We start from the raw sequence: 19,599 nt of genomic DNA, 5'->3' as shown, positions 1-19,599 counted from the left end.
GACTCGTTTGAAATACAGCAAAAACCCCTCGACAAATGCTTTAGTTGCATTTAAAGATGCACTGTGATGCCTATAACATATTAAATAACGGAAAAAAACGTGTTTTTAGTAATTTTCGGAGCTTACTTTGCGATTTTTTTCCATCAAGGGAATTTCATATAATTAACGTCTCGGCATAAGAAATTGAAAATGGTCATCTTCACAAATAATATATCGGAACTTAAAAACTTAAAGGTTAGTGAGAAACTTGTAACAGGGGAATTAATTGGTAGAAATTTCTACCGCTTTAAAACGTTCATTATTTGAAAATTCCTTACAATGTTTCATTAATTCATTTAATTTACTAAAAATATTTGATTTTGACTGACCCATATGATTAATTTTCAAATATAAATTCCCCTTCAAGTGTCTTGTCTGCAGTATTATTAACACGGAACATTGAACATGAGTGGTCGGGGAGTCGTAACATAATGCTGCTAGATAGCATCCATATAGTGCAAGGACTCAGAGGACTCAGTGGGCAGTTAGGTTTACAGCACGAGAAATAATACGCCTGTAATTACGCGAGTCTACTCCAGCTACGCGGAAAGGGAACAAAAATGAACAAGCACTTTCCGTTTGGGAATCTTTCCCTTAATTTACTTTTACGATCATCCATTCTGGTTATCAGTGCCTATCAAATAATATGAGTACGGGGGCACTGTGAGCGTGATAGGGGACAGGGGGCAGTGGCGTAACTTTAAATTTATTTTGAAAATAATACTAATACATCTAAACAAAACGTAAGACAAAAAATATAAAGAGGAAAAGGTAACGGCGTCAATTAGAAATTGAACGGAGGATCTCTGTTTTACCGGGACAACGCCACTAACCACTCGGCCCTTAATTATTTTATGAATTGTGATTAATTGATAACTGCTAACCTAATTTTAGATTTATTAGTAATATCTTTTCAATGACATATTAAATTGATGCGTCCAAAAATTATTAAAAGAAAAGTTATTCCAATAAAAATAAAATTTGATTTTTTTATGTGAATACCGCGCAAGATTCCCAATACTCCCAAGCGTCTGGAGTTAGTGAGACTGTGGGGTCTCCAATTGTGGTACGTTGTGAGGCTGAAAGTAGTGGAGACGGGAAGGAGATGAGGTAGTGGAAGGTGTGGAGATATCTGGCTATTCAGATCTGGACACCAAACACGGCTAAATCAATTTCAAGCAACTTTTCAATTCTGTATGGTGGTATTACACCAAGGCGATACCGAGAGTATCTTCCGCCCGAAATATGCTATATATATACCTCGACTATCTCCACCACTGTAGGAGAGCTACTGAAACAAGATAAAGGCAGTTAAAAAGCAAAATAAGACGAAATAATAAGTGTGGAAAATCGATTGCTCTTCATTAAAACAAGATACTTACGCACGCGTTGATGTCTTTTTCTAAAAAACACAACTCAGAGATAATATATTATAAAGGAAAAATAGCTAACATGGCAAAAAGTTTTAAAATAACGAATATGAAATGTTACCTGAGGCGCTATTAAACACAGCCAATCAGGCAAAAAGTTTAAAATTATGTATCGTGTGATCTGAAACGCTTACAAATGAAATGTTGCTTATTATAAAGAACAAAGTACTAAAGGAACACTTAAAAACATCCACCAAGTGAAAGAGTTTTAATTGCGTATATACAGTTATCGTAAATATGTTCCAAATGAAATAACTTTTTACAAAAAAGAGGTACTTGTTAGAAAATTTGAAACATCCCGGTTGCGTCTCGAGGAACACCATATCATATCGGGGGTTTCGAGTAAGCAAATAACGCATTAAGTGCCCGGGAGAAGTGCCCAGAAGAGGAATTCATTTTTTTATTTTCATAATGATATCCACAGGGAAATATGGGGTGAACTCGGTGACGGCTGATAACCTGTGAGGGGCAGTAATAAAAAGAAGATTCAAATTCATGAAGTAATTTGCAGTCGAGAATACTTCCAACGCATACTTCATTTATTTATTTTATTTCATACATTACGAGTATTTTTTTATAAAGCATTGGGTGACCCGTGATGAGGTCCCCATTTTACAAATTTATGAGATACAGCATTTGCATGTAAATGAAGTGGACAGTAAATAATTAATATTAAATGAATTTAAACGAAAGATGAAATATTGAGAAATAAATAAATTAATAATAATATAGGTAGTAATAGAAAAATGCAACATGTACGTAAGTATTGACACATTTGTGTTTAACATGATTATTATATATGTTTCATTCTTATAAGATATATTTTTTTGTATTTATTTTGATATTAAATTTTGTTGGAGAAATATTTTGTGTTTTTCTCAAATTTGGTATCTAGTGTAATTACTAGTGTAATTGCCTAGTTTTAGTGGTGTCTTTGTCCAAAGCCTGTGCTTATCGATGGAGTTTTAATGTTTTGTATGTACGCTTGTCTAACTGGTCTATTAATGTTAGTTTGTGGTAGCTGAAATTTGGTTTTTTGGTCCAAAATTTGGTTTAGTAGTGGTTTACGGATATTGGACGTATATCTAGTACGTCATCACCTTTAATACTTCAGGCAAATTGGTTCTCGGGCGCCTCCGACTTCTTCCACCATTAACTACCGTATACCACAATGTTACTAATTCGACTCCTTAATTCATTACGGTGCAGATATATTGCATTAAGTATTCCTCGGGTGTAAAATAGATTTCAGTTTTCGGATACGTTCAGAATCATTCCATTATTTGAATTTTATTGCAAAGCGGAAATACTCCAACCTTCCGACAGAATATGCCAGAGGCTGAGGAGTTAAGATAGATTCCTATTCAATTTCTATATGACTGATTTTCTATATGGTTTATTGCTCCTCCCCGTGCAATGAAATAAACTTATACTTCATAATTTAATAACCAAATATAATAATAAATCCCTGAAATGACATCCTTGAGTATTTAGACGTAGGTGTCTGGCCATGTAATACGAATGAGAGGATTCAGAAAATAATAGAGGTTGACATTTTAGCTAGTTCGAGGTAAATACACCAACCATAAGGCCGTTTCTCACACAACTCGATATTTGCACAAGTCTAATATTTACATATTCTTGACATGATGACACGATTCAATTATTTGATTCGAGTAAATTATTCACTCTGATTTCATGAAAATAGTTATTATACCAGAAACCTGATGTACGACACTGATATTTAGAACTGGCGGCGAAAAGGTATGATTTGAGATTTTCACGACCAAAAGTATTATAGTGATTTGTTTTGGGGGTATTATGCCGTGTCTCGCTACCTCCTCTTTTAGTCAACGTTTCGGACAGCATTGCAGTGTCCATCATCAGGGTAGATGTGTAATCTAAGGTGAAATGTGTGCTTATGTATGAAGATGCGATACCGTGTTCCCAGCTCCAACTCTCTAAGAGCTGACATTGACGTATAATTTTAAAGTGGTTTTCTGCGTTTAGTTCTGTTGTAGCCGTCAATTACCGGATACCAATAATGATACCGGATAATGGCGGAGAAAAGTACGTATATTCAGTGTGGTAGAAAATCTCAGTTATCGCGGTGGCGAAAGACCACCATTCAGAATTGAAACGTTGCTTGAAATGGCTTTAGCCGTGTTTGGTGATCAGATCTAAATTGCCAGGTGCTTCCCCATATTCCACTGCCCCAGTAGTCTCACTAAAAACTCCAATTACGGAAGCCATAGTCTGACGATTGGGTTGGCTCCAGAGACGGTTGGGAGCAGTTAGGACTCTTGTGCAGTAATAACATTTTTTTTAAATCAATTAGACTGAGTAGCAGTAGTGAAATAAAAAAATACAAATTCTTTGAAATGCGAGTATTAAATTACCCGACTTGACATGCGAAAACCAAACACTTAGAGAAGTTACAAATTTAACATGACTCCCACGAATTACGACTTGTCCGCGTTAAGACGAGACAATACCCGAAAATAAATTCGGAATCTTAGTGAATAAGCCATGCACGAAAATATGCGACGCACGGCCCTAGTGTATTGGACAGACCTACGGTTGAATTTGCCTTAGCAAATCTCAAAAGTGGGAATTTTTTGACATAAGTGACGAAGTCGTGTACAAACAATATTCGGCGCGCGGCTTGGTGTAATGGACGGACCTACGATCAAATATGCCCTAGCAGGCCTAGAAAATTGATCTTTCCGTGGGGTTTATTTTAATTATTTCTGATGAACTAAATTCTCAGATTTTTCTAGAGCAATTCCTCGGGAAGTTACTAATTCCTCGATTAGAAAAAAATAAAATCTGGTACTTAACGCAAAATTTATAGTGGAAAATCGTTTTATAAAATTTTCAAACCGTTTTACATACAACATTTAAATGGTAATGTGCTGTTTTCATTTGTCTTAAATAAAAATAACCTACATCCGTAGGGATCGCTCTAAGAAGAAAAAAATATTATCGTTAGATTCGTCGGAATTAATTAAAATGTGAGTCTCGGGCAAACCTCCGTCATTAGTCTTGTGTTACGTTAAAAAAGCCGTGTTGATTCAACGCTTCAAGCTTCAAGTATTATTTTTGACAATAGTACCTCTAAGCAGTGTGTGTAATTTGGGAAATATTTGTGTTTATCGACATGGCCCTCGACATTCAGCAGTCTATCACTCGAGAAGATGACACACGACCCCCACATACCAAATTTGAAGTGATATATTTATTATTCGTGTGCGGCGAGGCATGAAGCTGGCAGGGGGCGACCAGCCATGCCATGTCAAACGTTTCCAATGCCAAATAATAATAATACTCTCCTCCCCTGCCATGTATTACGGCCGCCATGCGCCACTAAAGCAAACAGTCACTAGGTACGCTCTACTCTATATCCCGATAGCACGAACAAAGGACGTCAACGCACAAATATTACATATTATACTATCGAATATTGAGCTACATTCCAAATGATAAGAACGTCGGGGAAAATATCCAAGCTTCGTAGCTGTCTAATTAAATTAATATCTTATTCGTATATTTCAATATTATGGTACCTACCTGCCTTAAAAATTAAAAAAAAGAATATTCATCGAGTTTGTGACGTTTATTTGAACAAATTGTATAATTCCTTATTTGAAATGAAAAAAAGTTGCATAAAATATATGGTTTATAGGTAAGTAGGTATGATTTCAAAGGAAATTTCGGTTTTGATTTATTAAATAAGGCTAAAATAATATAGAAACAATACTTATATGGACGCAAGGTCTACTTATTGACATGTCACCATCTCAATTACACTTGTTTTTTCAAATTTTCTTCAGGCAGGTAGGTAAAATAAATACCAAATAAACAGGACGATTTCAAATTTGAAAAAATAATCTTTTCTGAACAATGTTTTAATGAAAATGACCACCATCTTTAAACGGAAAGTACAAACATATTCACATACAGACGTTCAAAACGGTCGGATTAAAACAGGACTTCGCTACGCTCAGTCAATAAATAGATATTCATACAATTAGTGTAATTATTAATTCGAGGAAAATAAACACTATTCTGGATGTAAAGGCTAGGTATGTACGGATTGGTGACCACAGGGTTAGTAGCGGGGCGACAAATTTTTTTTAATTTCATGAATAATAACAGATGTTATCCGGGAAACTATACTTCATAAACACGTTAGTTCCACGGCCCGATAAGATCTGTTATTACCCATACGTTACACAATACCGGGCCTATGTTCCTAGCTATTACTTTGTACGCGTCATTTTTAAAAATATATTATTTTCATCATTCAGAATACATTAACCCTCAGTGTGCTAAGACATCCACCGTGGAATTCATAGCTCACCAAATTTGCCTCGAATTTATCGTATTTTGAACCTTAAAAAATGCTCCCAGGATATTATTTTTTCTCGCACGGCAAGGAAATGGTGTATCATAAAGATTCGTTCCTTTCCCATAATTAGAGGATCGGTTCGCAAATGAATTATTCTGCATTGTTGTTTCGTCACTTGCAAATATGTTTATTTCGTTTGTAAAAAAGTGCATCGCAAATTTCCATGACAAATTTCATCATTTTTCATTTTAAGTCACAACAATGTAATTATATACAGGAAAGCATCGCGTGACTAATTTTAATTTTAATTAATGCTTTTTTAGCTGGAAACATAATAAATCTCAAGAATATTTTCGTATGTCTTCATTACATTAGAGAGAACAAAAAACTTGTCTGTGAATACAAGTAGCTATTCTGTGGAAACTCGTAAGATATAAATATATATATTTTTACACATAATCTGGTAAGACTTTGCAATTTACAAAAACATCATTTCGCAAAAAAACAAGTAAGTTACTATGAAAATAGTGTCAGACAGTATACGGCGGGGGATTGTCACTTTACTCCGGCATCCTGAGGGTTAATTGACCCTTTGATAAATTACCCTCGGGTAACGTATAAATTATTAATATTTTTTATATAACATATATAATAATAAATAAAGAATAAGTATAAGTAATAATACCAATCAACCGGTATTAGATAGTTACAGTTAGACTTCTCCAGATTTCAAGAAATGAAAGTAATAATAATAACAACATTTTTTTATAAAATTTCTCATACATTAAAAATATTATATATTGGAAAGAAACACTATTAAAATAGCAATCCCGAGGTTGCTGGTTCATATTTCAGCGTCCGCAAGTAAATTTTATTTCATTAATTTGTGTTGTTTCACAATTAATTCATTAAAAAATAATAAACTACAATACGGTACAGAATAAAAGATACAATCAGTATCGATTTGGTAAAAACCATAATTCAGAAACGAAACGTGGCTTGAAATAGCTTTAACCGTCTTCTCCTTCATATCCTTCCCCTCCCGACTACCTTAAGCCACACAACATATCTCAATTGGGAATGCCAGTCTCACTGGCTCTAGACGGTTGGGAGCAGTTGGGACTCGTGTGCGGTATTGACAAAAAATAATAAAATGTAGAACAAACATACAAGGTTATGTTATATACGGAAAAATAACCTACTAGTGGCTACACAACATCCAGTACACACCCGTTTTCAATCAAACCTGGGTTGCTTGGTTCCTAAAACAAATACCTCATTCGCTCAACGCCAATTCTGGTACATCGCTCCTAAAATACATTGAGTACCGACATAAAGTCGTATAATTCTATCTCCTTTTTTACTGCCAGAGTAAAACATTGGTTATTTGAAAGGGGACAAGCTTTTTACAAAGACTCCTTAAACTCAAATAATATATGTATATAAATAATTCGCTATCACACCTTCTTTCCAATTTTTTCCATTGCGAGAATTTTAAACATGTATTCTTGTAGTAGAATACCTACAATTCTTATTTCAACTTTCAGTTCTATCTCCATCAAAATATTATTTTTCTTTATTTCTTACCTTACTTTTAATTTCTACATTTGCATTTAGTTCTATTTATTCTTATATATTTTTATCTTAGATTTTCTTATTTTCATATTAATACTTTTTATCTGTTGATTATTATATTTTATTAATGAAGTATTTTATAAAGTGTTGTGGTAATACGGGCATTAGCTTACTGTGATAGTCAAAAGTAAATGTACTGCATCATCGTGTAAATATTTATTAAATAAAAAAAAATTTAAAAAAAATTGTTAAAAAAAAGTAAAATCGATATTTGAAAGCTGCATGATGGAAATGAAGTAACGAAACCCATAAAGTTTAGAAATTCAACTGAAAATGTATGTGCGAATTTCACGACACCAGAGCTTACATATTAGTTATTCTGTTTCATAGTTAAGATATAGACATAAAATAATATCTTTTGCAATTCATTAGGATTCTCGTACGCCATGTAAAAGTCATTTTTAAAGTACTTATTGTATAATATACAGTGGGTAAAAATTGGGTTGTTAAATATGAATTAATTGAAACCAAAAAAAAAAGCTCCCATACCTGTGCCTGTCGTATTAATTATGCACCCCTATTTGAAATTGACTACTGTACACAAAATTACAGAATTCTAGCGCGGTGATTAATGATGCATTTCCCTTTTCGTAAAAAAGTTAACGACAAAAAGTTAAAACTATTATTTTTAAATGAACTGCGCTGATTTGCATTTAAAGCAGACGCAGTTGTGAAGGGAGTTGAGGAAGTGGAGGGAGCTAGGGAAGTAGGTACTTGTTTATGGCTAGGGCCAGGGCCAGGGCCAGGGCCAGGGCCAGGGCTAGGGCTAGGGGTGTGTTCGGACCGGAAATACCTCCGCCGCCTACCGCGCGGGAAAACACGAAACCGGATATTGTATAATCAAAGTATTCTTCAAGGTCACGCACAATGGGGGCTGATGCTTAGCTTTAATTTAAAGACGTACCGTTGAAAGCTCCATTGTAATCTCTCTTTCTGTTACACGCCTCGCTAATAAGAGGGAGGGAGAACATGTTACAATAGAGCGGTATGACGCATGATAATAATTTGTATAGCGCCTATAATGAAAAATTGCCTTAAGGGCTCTGAGTGTGACGTGTGCCCTTCCTAGATTCGTTCCGAGAGTCCGCGGATAGCGCATGAACCATTCTCAATTGGCGAATGTGTAAGTTAATAAATAGTTATTTTTTTACACACAGGAGGCCCTGAGGAAAATAATTTCCCTTGGGGTCTATGTCATCTTTTGGGATGCTGTGTGGATGGTCTTTTTTAAGGAAAGGGAGGATATTAAGTTATGGGAAGGTAAAAGGTAGGAAGGTTAGTTCATGGTGTAATGGATATAATGAAAATCAAATTTCATAATGTTCTTATTAAGTTTTGCACGTATTTTATTATTATGACAGTAATTTTAAAACATCATTTTCAAACAGTTTGAAAATGGCCTTGTACGCCGAAACAGCTGTCACAATAATAAAATAAACTAAAATACTTGCAGAACTTAATAGTAAAATTATTAAATTTAATTTTAAGATATAAAAAAATGATCTATAGGTAGTTGTACGAATTTACACAAAACAATAATAAGTAATGGTAAAGCACGAACATATTATTAGAGTCACAATTGATACACTTCATTTTGCCCTTTAGACTGCTAAACCACACATGAGAAATACAAACATCTTCAATTGTTTGTGAAATGATGGAGAACCTGGCTAGCAAATGATTGAACCCACGATTAACTCAGTTCACGCAGCTACTAACCAGTGGCAGTGTGTTTGTCAGCTTACCATTGCATTGACCACCTTGTCGTAGTTAGGAATGGCTTGTGCGTTAGCCGCGCAGTGGGCGAACTTCATAGGACACCGCAAACATTGTGGGTTGCTGCGAAGAACCTAAGTGAAAATTTATGTAAATTTCCGGCTGAAAGATATATCGCAAAATATGGGTATTAAAATATTTATGTTGGTGGTTTTGGGCGGAATTTTTGCCTCAATTTACGTAGTCCCTTGCTTTTCACAGAAACGTCGAATTTCTTATTTGCGGGAAAATATGACGAAATATTCATTCAACGTTTGCGAGATTGTTAGAGCTTTCACTCCTGGTATTGGGCAACTAAGTGTTTGGCTGGCACGGGGAGTTACGGAAGATTGAAGAACCTACTTTTAAGCCGACGTTTTCCATAAATGTATGTATTTTTATGAATACCATTTGAATATTGAATTTCAGCATGAAATATCGATGCACAAGAATACATTTTGACACTGGTATTTTGCAGTCGGCAGCGTAGCCATCGTAGATATTACGGATGCCAATGCAAAATAAATCCATAGACGAAGGCTTTATTTAGAACAATGAAATATTATCTGTAGAGTAATATAATTTTCTTATTGATAATGATTTATGATTGATTCATTTTAGAACACCATTAGTACAATAATTATTAAAATCAACCTGTAAAAAAAATTTTTTTCCTATAATACATATATTTAAAAATGTCTATTGAAACATTTAAAACATTGGTTTGAAGTTTCATACCCAGGAACTGGAGTCGGCAATTCTACCAACTGACAACACAACTTTAACTGGCAGTAATATAATTGTCTTGATACTGGAATTATTGGGACGTTTCATTAGTTTAAGTCCATAAGAGCCCAAAGAATAATGTTTCATGCCTCACTTTTCATAGGTTTTCCCATTTGTATCGATAAATACCAATAAAAACGAAAACCGTTATTTTTTTCGTACAAAGAATATACCTTGTTGTTAGGCATTATATTTTTGAACATAACACCGGCTATGAAAGTTACTAAATATAGTTCGTGGTTAAATACAAAGTGTTTGTTTCAATAAAAAGAAGTACAATTAAGTTTGAAGAAACACAATTAAACACGAAGCATAATGCTAAATCACTATTTTCGATTAATCTTTACTATGAATCAGTTTATATTATGAATGCCAAAAAATATGCATTGGATAAATTGAAGCATTTCGTATCGTTTCGCTTGAGTAGAATTAAAATAAAATCGATAGTCATTTTATAAAAAAATAAAAGCGCAAAATACAAAAAAAATCGCTTGGCAAATGGAGTCTAGAAATTCTCAATCTCAACCGCAAAAGTATTTTTTTTATTTATTCTGAATCATTTTATAAAAAAGTTAATCAAAGATAATTTAGCCATAATATCAAATGTTTTAAAAGTTGTTTATTTTATGCGTTCTTGCATTTGATTACATAGCGATTGTAGGAACGCATAAAATAAACAATTTTAAAAAAATTTGATATTATGGTTAAAATTATCTTTGATTAACTTTTTATAAAATGATTCAGAATAAATAAAAAAATTACTTTTGCGCTTGAGATTGAGCATTTCTAGACTCCATTTGCCAAGCGATCTTTATGCCTATTACCTATGTTCGTGGCGATATAAGGAATACTAGGAATATACACATTTTTGTGAAGAGCTTAATATCTTTAGTTTCTTGTCTAACCGCATATAAAGTTTTAGGAGTATTTTGGTAAAGAAACACTAGTTATCGATAGATTTCATTAATGGGTCGCCGGGAACATTAGCGAGAGTATCAGCGTAGTTAATTTCCGCTTCCGCCAAAATTTCAGGTATAAACTTTCATGCACTAACTGAATTTAGAATTGTATGGGAACCTTGCTCACCGTTACGGATAAAGGAACAAAACTTACAATACTGAACATTATGGTGCCTCGTACACGGCGCAGTTTCCCATTGACGACCTTCTATTATAATCACCTCCGTCATCCAGAGATAACTCGTGATTCGACAAACCGATTTTAGAATAATTTATTGTGCTGATAAATGAATGAGTATATTTCAAACAATATTCTACAGTACACGGTAGATTATCTCAGCACAAACTAAAACTTCTTCTAAAAGCAGTAGAATCGATCAATGGAAATCGTCGAACAAATAGGTCTACTGTGATATATCGATCAGCCATTATTGTTATCGTCGAATATAGATCAATAAAAGAAAACAAGCATTTTCTATGGGTTATATATAATTCTACGTCCAAAAATAATGAAAACTTTATATTATCAAACATACTAATTTCAATTGTAGGTCTGTCATTTTGTGGGTGATTGTAACTCTAGGTCAATTTAAGTGTCATTTTCAAAATTGGAACTGACTGTGTCAAGAAATCAGACAGGCGACGAAGTACCCACAATATTTTAAGGAAAAATTGTTTAAATTATCATTTTAGAAATGTGTCAAGAATTCAGACTATCGCGTGATTTTTCATAGATTTGCACCAGTAAATTTGTAGAAATTTCGAGAATCATCTTCACAGTAATTTTCCGTTTTCTCAAATGTATTTTGGTTACTTTGGTTGAAAGTTGAAAGTAAAACATTCACAAGTCGCAAGTCACCAGAGAATTAGGTAGTAAATTAGTCAAAGACGCGATTAGTTTGAATAGAATGTTAGTGTTAAAAATATAACCCTATAAAGTTAATGTTTCTTAGTTTGCTGTTCGGATTTAACATCTGGCGAAGGTTTTGGAAAGCGCGATGTACAGTATAGTACAGTATAGCAGAGGCATCCACAATATCTTATTCAACTCTTAACACTGCCTTATTCTGTTTGGTACTAACTTGACGTGGAAATTTCAAATTAGGGTAGCAAGGTTCCGGCTGCTCTTTCTTCCAGCGATCCGGAGTCCAGCGGGAGGAGTGAGCGGGCGAGGTGACGGTAACACAGTAACAGAGTGAAGAGAGGAACTTACCTTAATAAACTTCTTCGCTTTGGTTAATAGTCCTAATGTGGTGTGCCTCGAGGCCTCGGGCCCCAGAGGCACTATGTCTTTCAGCTTCTCCAAACAGTTGCGGAGGTGCGCCCGTCTGCGGAAACAAACAACGCAAACAGATTAGTCAACAGTTTGACAACTTTGAATCATGCACGGAGAAAAACTAATATCGCTGATTCATTAAAATCCTGTTAGTAAAATACGAGTGTGTGTTCATGCACCTGCGTTTTTCCTAATAATATACAGTAAGGAAACCCGAAAATATTAGATTTTTTATGAACACATGTTCCGACATCATAATAATAAATTCGTATTTTACTGAAAGTTTATTAGGAAACCTATCAATTTTTAAAATATATCATAGTGCAAATAAGGGACAGTCATATTTAAAAAAAAATAATGACCTTGGAAAATATAGAAGGATTTGAAGAAACATTTGTTTTTTTTTGTGTTTCATTGGTAAACAAATAAACGAGGTAGTGCCACCTGATAAATTTAAGGGAAAACTGGCTTGTCCTCTTCTTGAATTATCATCTGGAGGGAAAAGTTATGATTTCACATAGAAATTAATTTTGTGATATTTGAGAAGAAAATGGTTATGCTAACATAGGAATTCCAGTCAGAAAAAGCTGTGTAAATTTCATTACGTCAAAACCCACCGTTTGAGAGTTTTGTTGTTTCAAAGAAACAAGTTTTCCGCTTTTTGTTTCTTCTGAAACAAAGTAAAAGTTTTTATACCTCTCCATGAAAATAATTATGCCAATCTCTGTTATAGAACCCATTACTTCAATCGTGATTCAATGTAAACTGTGAGGACCTTGCCAAACTTATAAGTTTATTTTTTTGTGTGACACCTCAGGGGAAATATATCGTCACCCGGAAGAGGCGGGGTACGGTAAGGTATGTAGGGAGGGATTTATAAATGCGGAGAAGAATTGTTGAAGAGGCCCGACTTATGAAGAGGAGAAATAGCAGATGCTTATGTTGAAAAAAATAATTATTAACAACCCTTCAACTAAAAACATAATTAAAATTGTTATAATACAGAAAGTATAATTCAAAATCAAGAGCCAAATTTACATCAAAATTAATTGCCAGGCGAAAAATGCAAACCGAGCGCGAACTCTCACAATATCCCAGAAAGCCATCACGTAGAACCGGTAAGGTAGATTCCGTGTACGTGAAGGGCGTACATTCTACGTTGGACACGAGGGCTGAATTTGTACGCGGTGGCTCGGGTGTCACGTGCCGCGTGCGCTTGCCGACTAAATGCGGCGACGGTGGTGTACAATTATTCTAGAATATTATTTAAAACAGCGATAAAAACGTAAATTTAAAGATAAATGTGTACGTTTAAGAATTTGCAGTTCATTTTGTAATGGAAGTAGGTTCAGATCTACGATTTCAACTAAGTTTGTTGATAGTACTAAAGTAGTATTTAAAAACTTTCAACTATATATTTTGAAAATTTCGTCAGGTTTTTGTAAAAAATGGTCTCAAGCCAAAATCCCTATCTTTCGAAACTTTCGGAAATCTTCCCAATAGTCGAATTTTTTGATTTAATAATTCCGGGATTTCGTCTTTCGAACATTATCATTATGGAAAGTTCGTCATTTGAGATTAGGACGTTCGGGAATATGAACATAACCTACCATTACTCAAAAGGTTCAAATTAGTCAGTAGTCAGCACATTAGATAAATGCTCCCAATTAAAAAAAAAGTATCATTTTGTGTCCTTTATATTTGGGGTTTGTAGGCGGCATTACTTATACTGTCTTTACCGGCAAAACCGTGCCGCCGGAAAATGCATTTACATTTATTATTTATCGCCGCTATAAATCTGCCAAAGGACCGCTCTGTTGCCGTGACATAGGTTAGTGTCTGCTACCGGCCCATCCTCCCTACGGCCATCCTGTTTCTAGCTATCCTGCCGCTAGCCTATGCTATAGCTTGGCTATCCTACCGCTACACTCGTTGCTCCGGCTAGAGGGAGATCAGACATGGACCCGATAGAACATACGAGTATTATACGCCTATATCAGCCACTCGAGGATCGAATTAAATAGCAGCCAGCGCCTGAATATTCGGAACTTATGAGATACATTTTAAGGCAGATTTTTTTCAAATATTCGTTTAATTGTATATATTTAATACCCACGGTATAAATATTCCATACACAATAATTGCATGTCACAGTATACAAGCATTATCAAATACTAGAATTTTTTTTCACAAAATAACAATTAACTGTGGCGTTTGTACGTAAAATGACGACAGAAAGATTAAAATTAATACGAGCTCAAGAAGGAAATACAAGTATAAGTAGATTTAGGTTTAATTAATATTGATAGAAAATGTATGATAGTATAGCCTTCTTGTACCTACACTGAGCAGTTAAATAAATCCACCACATTTGCGTATCAATTACTAACATCATGTAATCTAGGTTCAAGCGTGTGTTTGAAATGCTCAGACCTGTTAGTGCTATATTTAAACAGGATTTTGGGACGACTAGCTTTCGTAGGTACCTATATGAAATTCAATAAGGTTCATTAAATCAGCGCTGTCTATACTAATATTTCAAAATTTTAGCATAAATATTAAGTCGTATATAATTCTTCGATCTGAGAGTTATAATAAATTTAATTTTTTTATAATTTTAAGTCATATCTAAGTTTCGATCCAACTCTCACATGTTTACCTTTGGGTAATATAAATCAGAGGTCCCATCAACAGATATTGCTTACGGTCGTAAATTCATTAGAATCTTGCATTAGGTATCAGATTCTGACTTCTTTAAAGACCCAGGCTTTTCGGGGGGGAAACATTTGAGATTAGCTGCACCTTTTAGTGTCCTTACGCAGAATTATATATATATTTTTTTTTATTAAAAATAGATTTCTTTTATATAAAACATAAATATGTTATACTAAAAGACTGATTACAATATTTGTTTTCTTCTTTTTAACTACCCAATTCAATAGAGAAAAACGTTTCTCGTGTTTGAGTTGGGGTATAGATATAGATCGATATAGGGATATATGTAGATCGGTATATTTTATAGCGAAGTTATGTTAATAGAAAACATATTTTCAAAGCACTGTGAATGGCAAGAACGGGTTTATTGGCGATATCTGTACCTAATTGAAATAATCCAGAAGTACCTACCATATTTCATCAGATGTTATTTTGTTCACATTTTGTAAGTATTGTGTGTTATACAAGTTGTGTCTGATATTGCTTTGATGAAAAAGAAAACTTCCAGCAAAGCATTCAAAACCCATAACTTTCCCAGGGAAGCAGCAAGCTGGCCAGACGTAAGGTTGAATAATTGCCCGGGCGATACAGTCTGCAGTTTACTGCATTTTCCGCAAAAATCAGACTTAAATAATTATTGCTGGGATGCAATAGCAGAACATTCATGCGATAAACGGATATGAATGCGATAAATTCCCGGCCGGCCCGCTTCCCTTGACCGGCCCCGATCCATGTTGACAGCCCATTCCCCCCCCCCCCTCCATCCTCCCCCTCTCACTCTCCCTACACCCAAACTCAATCCCATTTCACCCACCGCCCGCCCGAGCGACGGAGGAGGGGCCGATAATTAATTCAAAATTCATTCGCATTATTGTTTCACGCGCTGGAGTTACAATTATCGCAGGGCATTCATCACCGAGGCAGGGGCACGGCGCAGAGGAAATGGCAAGGGAAATTGGTCCCCCGAGAAGAATTCGGGTAGCTTTTAGGCCCCACTTACAGTGCCAGGTCATTATCTTTTGATAAACGGTTCCGCAAAAAATCTGTTAAATTATAAGACTCCAAAATTCATCGAAATTACCTAACTGTAGATGTAGACTTCATTCTTTAGAAATAACAAGAATAGCGACATTACTTCATATAAGCATACAATATTACCTAACTGTAGATGTAGACTTCATTCTTTAGAAATAACAATAATAGCGACATTACTTCATATAAGCATACAATATTACCTAACTGTAGATCTAGACTTCATTCTTTAGAAATAACAAGAATAGCGACATTACTCCATATAAGCATACAATATATGTTTTTTAATTGTCACCAACACTTCTGCCACAGGTCACTCCAAGCGGTTCGCCACGTGCCTGGGTTCATGGGGTGGAGTTTCTTGACGGAGGATGCGTCTGCCCACTTACTGGTTGAGGGAGACCATTTGACCTCTGCAGCAGGACTCTCTCGACCCATCGCCTTGCGCTGCAGGGGGGGTGAATTCATACGTCCGTCACTCCTGCACATACTGACCCCAGATCTACCTCTCCTACCGTTTCTTCCGAGACCCACCACATAGCGACCCCGAAGATGACAATTATAATCACAAATGCGGGGTTATCAAAACCTCCTAGATCACAAGGCCGGGACACTCATTCAAAGCAGCCTCCTAAATGTATTAGATTCTACAAAAACTTAAGTTTTATTTTTTTATTCAATTTGTTTTTATTATTAAAACATTTTAAAATGTTTTAGTTAATTTTAAAAAATTAATAAAAATATATTTTTGAAGTTCCCATACAAGTTAGGAGGCTGATTTGGTTCAGTGTCCCGGCCTCGTGATCTAGAAGGTTTTGGTTTATCCCTACCATAACTTCGATTTAAACAGCTTAAGCCGATAAAGGTTAAAGCATTAAAAAGTTGTAACGACTATTCCTTCCCCAGCCCGGTGGGGCGCGGGCGGCGATATAACTGGCTGCAGTCAGACACGATGATATCTGGGCGGAATTTATCTTGGAAGCTTGAAATAATCCATTGTTACCCCACAGGTAGAAAGAGAGCAAACTGCCTTCGCAGGATAACCCATCAGGCTACTTCATTGCATATTCAGTGCATGCCATAGATATATAATAACAATAGATTTAAAACTCTTATACCTAATTACAAACTAATGTGATTTCATGTCACAACACTCACAACTCCCCAAAGGATTCCGATGCCTCGCATACAAATGCTACCTTTTATTATTGTTTCTGTTACCTACAATTTTAACTTTTACCTATTATTTATTTATTACTTTACTAGCTGTACCCCGCCACGCGTTGATGTGGATCAGTATGTCTGTGCAGATAGAGAAACAATAGCGCGTGTTGCTTCTACGTCCAACAGATGGTGCTGTTTTAAAAAGAAACATGTTTCTCCGACAGATGGCGATGTTTTTCAAAAATAATGTTTTTACCTGTCACAGGTGACATCTATATAATATAGGTATATAAAGAGACACGCGTATTCAAATACATCGTTGTGTCAAAATTTCAAAGCAATCGTTGAAGAACTTTCGGAAATTTAAGATTTTTAACAAACAAACATTATTTTTTTGTTTTTTTAATGAGTTTTATTATTCACAATGTACTAGTGAATGCCAAAGAAACACAAAAAAAAAACATTAATTTTTTTATTTATATGCATTAACGGCCATTTTAGGGGTTTTACATATGAATATATCAAATTATATGTTAATACAGTACATATTTATTACACATAATTATAATTGTCGTTAATAAAAAAATAAAAAAAAATAAAAATAAAACTAAACTGTCTCAGTAGAAATCTTTTGTATTTGTTAAGTGATAAATTGATGTCCACTGACTCGGTAAAATTATTTCACTCCATAAGTATTCTGGGCAATGAGGAATCCAAATGGTAGGTAGTTATTACCAGAATTTCTGCACTGAAATAAATACTAACTTCGAGTTTTACGTATTGGAATCCGAAAGCTTATCAATGCAAGCATTTCTAGGTTGACAAATGCATAATTTAGAATTTTATATAGAAATACCACGTCAAAAAAAATTTAAGCAAATTCATTTAATTTTGTGTTGCAGTTCGAAAAAATGTGGAATACCCATTTTAAAACTTAGGAAACGTAAGAATTTAATTTGTATTCTTTCAGTAGCTTGTACATGAATATATGAAAACTCCTGAGGTATTTTAAATAGTTACACAATTCTTATACATGTATTCTTAAAATATATAATAAAATCAATCACATATTTTACTAAGTTAAGTTTAAATTTATTTTTGTTTTTTTCAAATTTTATTTCTTCTGGTAATTCGCCAAATATCTTCATTGCTCCGTACATCAACAACTTTTGACTATGGGGTTTTTGTGCTGCAGGTTTTCAATTATTATTAGATATTCAATTGATCTGTTGGGAATACTTATTTTGTACATTAAAAATAAAGTATTAAAGTACAAAATTTGTTTAAATGACAAGATATTTAACTCCTTCTACATTTCCTTGATTTTCGTTCAGTATAGTTCTCATAACTCTATTTTTAGTATTGTCATTTGTTTCATTAATCCATCGTTGGCTAAGAATAGAATGCTGCTACAGTAATTAACGTTTGATGCAATGATTGCGTGGTTTACATTTTTACTGGAGACTGTGTTTAGGAATCTCCTTATTCTTCCCAATAGTAATTTTTTTGGACCCTTTTTTTTTAATTTTTGGTTTTGAGAATAAGTCAGTTTGAAGTCTTGTATTACTCACAAATATTTAATTTCAAACATTTCTTTGAAAGATTCACCGTCTCTCAATATTTCTCTTTTTGTTGTTGTCAATAGTTTTTCAAAATTCAAAAATTTTATTATATTTTCATGAGTATACAAATGAATATAACAAAGAGCACAGGGTTATCGCTGAATTTCATGTTGTAATTCGTTAATTTTATTGGCCAATAGCAGGCCTGAAAGGCATCGCGTCACAAAATATAGAGAATATAGATGAACTTTACAACCCAACTTGTTGTTCAACTCATTTTGTGGCAAAAGTGTTGACGTAATTTGTAGCGCCACGTAGAAAGAGGAGAAAAGCGATGCTTCTTTCGACTGCGAGACAATGCACTTTCTTTTGATAAATATTTTTGGTTTCGGTATTATTTTAAGGTTCACACGCCCTGTCTAAATAGGTAATATTTGGTCGATGGTTCACGCCAAAACGCTGACAATTTTAGGAATGGTAATGAAATGCATCGCGCCAAACAAAGGATAATAATCATTATTCGTACCGGCTTTGATGGACCCTTTGAACGAGCGCCCTTTTGTTGCACACAATACAATCGTATCTTTATAATTACGGATCTGCATAACATCGTCATCGTACAACAACAGTCAGAGGTATTTTATCAATGTTTAATATCAATTCTTTATGACTAAATTGGTTCTCTTGTCGTATTGTTTGTCTCGCCGGATAAGGGCGAACAATAAATAATACGTAATTAGCACACATAATAAAATATGTTAATATATCTACAGTTCCGATAACCTCCATCCTGTGCCAGACGAATAAAAATGTTTCCCAAAAGATCCAAAAAAGAAGAACTGCGGAATGAAAAACGGGAACTTAGAAAAACGAAAGAGAGCGAAAATATATTTAA

At 34.5% G+C, this 19,599-nt stretch overlaps 1 protein-coding gene across 1 annotated transcript in view; it reads right to left on the bottom strand.

The window, feature by feature from the left end:
- The window catches only part of LOC149420116 (uncharacterized), a 617,394-nt gene that overhangs the window by 161,311 nt on the left and 436,484 nt on the right, over positions 1 to 19,599 (bottom strand). Inside the window, exon 4 of the mRNA XM_089637490.1 lies at positions 12,169 to 12,283. Coding sequence (XP_089493616.1) covers positions 12,169 to 12,283 — 115 coding nt within the window. The remainder of the gene's footprint in view (positions 1 to 12,168; positions 12,284 to 19,599) is intronic.

Source organism: Hesperophylax consimilis, chromosome 11, assembly GCF_061612785.1.
Source record: "Hesperophylax consimilis isolate HC1 chromosome 11, BYU_Hcon_1.0, whole genome shotgun sequence".
In the NCBI taxonomy this organism is placed as follows: domain Eukaryota; kingdom Metazoa; phylum Arthropoda; class Insecta; order Trichoptera; family Limnephilidae; genus Hesperophylax; species Hesperophylax consimilis.
This window is presented reverse-complemented; position numbering and strand designations above follow the sequence as displayed.